The sequence below is a fragment of the Chrysochloris asiatica genome, unplaced genomic scaffold, assembly GCF_000296735.1.
Source record: "Chrysochloris asiatica unplaced genomic scaffold, ChrAsi1.0 scaffold00478, whole genome shotgun sequence".
Classification (NCBI taxonomy): domain Eukaryota; kingdom Metazoa; phylum Chordata; class Mammalia; order Afrosoricida; family Chrysochloridae; genus Chrysochloris; species Chrysochloris asiatica.
Window position 1 is genome coordinate 279,898 of NW_006408996.1, and position 5,168 is coordinate 285,065.

Genomic DNA, 5,168 nt, shown 5'->3' on the forward strand with positions numbered 1-5,168 from the left:
TGATTTGCTCAGCATGCAGCTTGAATAAGTATGGTGAAAGAATACAACCCTATCACACATCTTTCTTAATTTTAAACCATTCAGTGTTTCCATATTTTATTTGAACAACTGCCTCTTTGTCCATGTAGAGATTCCTCACAAACAAAATTAAGTGTTCCGAAATACTCATAGTTCACAATGTTGTCCATAGCTTGTCATGACCCATACAATCAGCCTTTGCATAATCAATATAGCACAAGTAAACATATTTCTGATATTCTCTGCTTTCTGCCAAGATCCATCGGACATCAGCAATGAGATCCGTCGTTCCACGTCTTCTTCTGAATCTGGCTTGAACCTCTGGAAGTTATATATAATAGTAATGGTGTTATATCTGTATACACACACACATGTGTGTGTATACGTGGGTGGGTGGGTATGAACCACCAACCTTGCGATTCAAACCGACTTTGAAGTCCAGCACATTAACCCTATGACTGAAAATTCAACTGGAAATATACATGAATATGTTTATATCACATATAGAAATACTACTTTGATTATTTTATTGATTATACATAGTCATATAGTTTATTTACACTAAATTGAGATGTAGCACCCAGACAGTCTGATCAGTGGGAAGAAAAATCAAAACTATTTTTTCTTAGTCCCAAAACTGTTGGAGAAAAAGTGATTTGGACTTTTTCTTCAACTGTATAACTTTACCTATTTATTTAGTTTCAAATACATTCTATTGGTTATAATCTGAAATAAAACCCATTGATTATTATCCCAACAGTAAAAACTTATACGAAAAATCTTAAAGCTTAATTTCCGGAGTCCTGGTGTGGTGTTGTGGATTAATGCGCCAGACTGCAAAGCCATTTGAACTGCAAGGTTGGTGGCTCAAGCTCACCAGTTGCTCTTCGGAAATCCTATACAGGGTCTCTATCGGTCAGAACCAACTTGATGGCACATAACAACAACAACATATTTATAGAGTTTTATATTCCAATCATGTTTCTCATCCAATTGATGGGTATGCAACTGTGGTACAAAAAATCTTAGTCATGTTTAGTTGATTGACACAGAAAATCACAGACTCTACAAAAGCTTATTTATATTCCCACCACATTCTAGTTTCAAATACAATGGAGTAACAATTTAGATGTTTCTTCCCTTAAGATATCATGTTTTATATTTTAAGATTTAAATTTTTCAGCTCTAAGTAAGATCAGAACTGTCTATAAGAATAAAATAAAATAAAATTAGTTTCTATAAATACCAGTTTATTTCATAAAAATACAAAAATAGAAATATACATTTATAAAAATATGAATGAATTAACACAAAGACATCCTTCAACTAAATAAATATGGCAGTAATAGTCATTCCTTTTTTTAAGTATATATATATTTTCATATCAGTTTACAAAGTAGTTGTACAATGTTTCAAGAAGTCAATTAGGAAAACATTTATAAAGTTCTTAGAGTTAAGAAAAAGGCACAAAAAGCCTTTAAAGTATTTTTTTTATTGATTATTCATGTGATATATTTTCCTTAAGATATTGTTAGGCAAGGAGGGTGAACTCATTATTATTATTATTATTATTATTATTTAATCTATGTCATTCGTATTCATTCACAGAAACTTACTGATTATGAAAACCTTTACTAAGACAACACCTAAGTATTGTTTGTTATTTTAATTTTTTTTTTTTTTTTTTAATTTCCTTCCAGAAGGAGAATTCAGGTCACTCAACCTAGTAACAAAGATAGTACTTCTGCTAATAATGATCAAGTCATAAAGTACTCTTACTCTCGATCACTATCATCACCCCCATACAGATCAGCCAATTTTTTAAAGCGAGGTCCCCAGTCACTGAGGTAACCATAATCTTGATTACACTCTGCTGTGAAAGATTCCAAAGAACTGAGTGAATCTGCTATGGAGTCATTGCCTTCATAGGCATAAGTTGCCAGTGAATCATAAGGAGGTGCACTTGGGTCTGAATCATTTTCTTTTAATCTTCGATGGATAAAATCTTGTACGTCAATATTTTCCCACAGAGGCACAGTTCTCCTTATCTGAAAGATAGTTTCAGGCATTATATCCCTTCTAAGTTGACTGTCTTCTCTGGCTTCAGGATTCCTTAGCGCTCCTATATCAAAAGCTTGAGTATCTTCTTCCCCGCCCCCTTCATCATTATAAGTCACAATGTTGTCTCTGACATCGTCTTTTGAAATTATTAGTGGTTCCTTTTTCCTTTGCCTCTTCAGTGCAGCAAACAGTACAACTAAAACTGTTAGAAAAAAAATAGGAAAAAAATGAGATTCCATAACACACAATTAAATTAAATATAGTGTATTTCTGTGAAAGATTTCTGTAATAAAGTTTATAAGGTTTAGGTATTGTTAAGATTATGGTGTATAAAAAGATATAAACACCGAGTGCCTTGGGCCTATGATTGCATGCACTGCATTGATAATGAAACAGATATCATTCATTTTCTATCAAGATTCACTATCCTATTGAAACACTATATCCAATCAAGGCTTTTGCCTTCATTCAGTTGAAATACATTGACCCCTTCCGTCTTCCCAAATGTGCCTTTCTTTCTAAATACCTAAATATCAGAGCTCTATTATTATTAGTTTGGGCTCCAATGAACATTTCCTTAATGACCCAATGGAAAATATATAGCGTCATATAATGAAACCTGTAAAAGTAAGAACATACATCAGGAGGCAACCTCAAACCTTTACCACTAAAATCAGCCACAGAAAAGCAGTAAAATTGAAGTCTGCCAAAGACAGAGAACTTGGAAACCTGGAAGATCAAAGTAATTCCATCGTAAGTTTCACTACATATTATGAGTTATGCTTAGAATCATGTTGGAGACTTTTGAAAAGCTAGTAAAAATGAGGTCTGTTTCTCCTGTGACAGGATAAACACAAAATTAATCAAGAGCCAACGTGGGTAGGAAATACAAATATGCCACATTCGCATCATAATGCTAAAAAAGTGGGCTCTACTCATTATTGAATGAATCCATTTTAAGCAATCTACATTTCATGGTGTGGTACTGAAGGATAAGCACTTGACTACCAGCCTCAAGGTCACTGGTTCAAACCCATAGCAGCTCCGCTGAAATCCAATGCAGGGTCACAATGAATTGAAACCTACTCGATGGCACTTAACAACAACAACAACTTTCCCTAAGTAAAATGATAACACTAAAGTGCCGTTATTGTGTTAAGGTTTGCTTAGTGACAATAGTTTTTATGAAATCTCAAAAATGAGCTCTGGCAGCCTAGTGGTTGCAATTGGGCTGCTAAGGTCATGGTAAGTAATTTGAAACTACCAGCTGTTGAGTGGGAGAAAAATGAGATTTTCTGCTCCAGTATAGATTTACAGCCTGGAAACCCTGTATAGGGTTGCTAAGAGTCAGAACTGACTTTACAGAACATAACCATCAACAGAAACCTCACAAATTAATCTTATAATATGCTCTAAATTGTTTCTCCACATTTAGATGAAAAATACTGGCTTGTTTTTCCTGGACTGAAGATCTTAATATAACATTTTGTTGTTTACTGTCATAGAGTCAGTTCCGACTCATAGCAACATTGTGTAGTGTTTCTGAGGAACAGCTGGTGGGTTTGAACTATCTACCTTGTGGTTCATAGTCCAATACTGATCCTACAGTGCCACAATAGGAGCCCATTGTTGTTATTGTTAAGTGTCCTTGAGTCGGTTTTGCCTCATAGCGACCCTGTATAGGATTTCCGAGGAATGGTGAGTGAGTTTGAACCACTGACCTTGTGGTTCAAATTGACCCCGAGGTGGAGTGCTTATCCTAGGACACCACCACAACAAAAGAGAACATATGTGAATAGAAATCACAAAGGATTGAATAAGGGGTTCAGAAAAGAATAACTTTTTTTTTTTTTTTTTAATCTACAACTGAAATTTAACATCTCTTCTTATTGCATCCAGGCAACAAGCATGATTGTAACAGTACACAAAACTATTAAATTAATAGAAATTGCAAATACTATATATCTGCTATCAGTGATATCTCAGAACATCATTTTGTACAGCTAGCCTCGCCAATAGTACATGGCATTTATACTTGCAAAAACATTCCAAGAATCTTTTGGATGTGGACTCCAACACATATACGGAATCCTGATGTGCTGCTATGGGTTAATGCACTGAACTGCAAGGTCAGTTTGAACTGCAAGGTGAGCAGTTCAAGCTTAATAGCTTTCCTCAGAAACTCTATACAGGGTCAATATGAGTCATAACAGATTCAACGGCATTTAACAACAACAGCATATTTATATTAGGAGAATGTGTGGCTCTAGATTTGTACATTTCAAATACCTTCTTTAGACAACATAAGATATGACTATACACATGGACCTTGTCAAATGGAATACATAGAAATCATGTTGATTACATCTTCAGAAAGAAACAATGGAAGAGCTCCATATCACCAGTCAAAACAAGGCCAGGGGCAGATTGTGAAACACACCATCAATTGCTCATATGAAATTCAAACTGAAGCTGAATAAAATGAAAAAAAGTCCACGAGAGCCAAAATATGACCTTGAATATATCCCACCTAAATTTAGAGCTCATCTGAAAAACATATTTGATACATTACACACTAAAGACCAAAGACAAGAAGAGTTGTGTGATGACATCAAGAACATCATACAACAAAAACATCATACAGCAAAGCAAAAACTCATTAAGAAGACAAGAAATAAAGAAAAGGTCAAAATGGATGTCAGAAGAGACACTGAAACATGCTCTCCAGTGTAGGGATGCTAAAGCAAATGGAAGAAATGAGGAGGTACAAGAGCTGAACTGAAAATTTCAAAGATCAGCTCGAGAAGATAGAGCCAAATAATACAACAAATTGTGAAATGATCTGGAGTCAGAAAACCAAAAAGGAAGAACATGCTCAGCATTTCTGAAGCTGGGGGAACTGAAGAAAAAAATTCAAGCCTTGACTTTCGTTATTGAAGTATTCTCTGGGCAAATTATTCAATGATGTAGAAAGCATCCAAAGAAGAAGGAAAGAATATATAGAGGTGGGGTACCAAAGGAAATGGTAGATGTTCAACCATTTCAAGAAGTAGTATATGATCAAGAGCCAATGATATTTAAGGAGGAAG

At 34.8% G+C, this 5,168-nt stretch overlaps 1 protein-coding gene across 1 annotated transcript in view; it reads right to left on the reverse strand.

Moving 5' to 3' along the window:
• Positions 1-1,252: 1,252 nt before the first annotated feature.
• CDH9 (cadherin 9, type 2 (T1-cadherin)) overlaps positions 1,253-5,168 on the reverse strand; it is a 325,686-nt gene continuing 321,770 nt past the window's right edge. Inside the window, exon 12 of the mRNA XM_006877318.1 lies at positions 1,253-2,281. Coding sequence (XP_006877380.1) covers positions 1,794-2,281 — 488 coding nt within the window. The 3' untranslated portion in view covers positions 1,253-1,793. The remainder of the gene's footprint in view (positions 2,282-5,168) is intronic.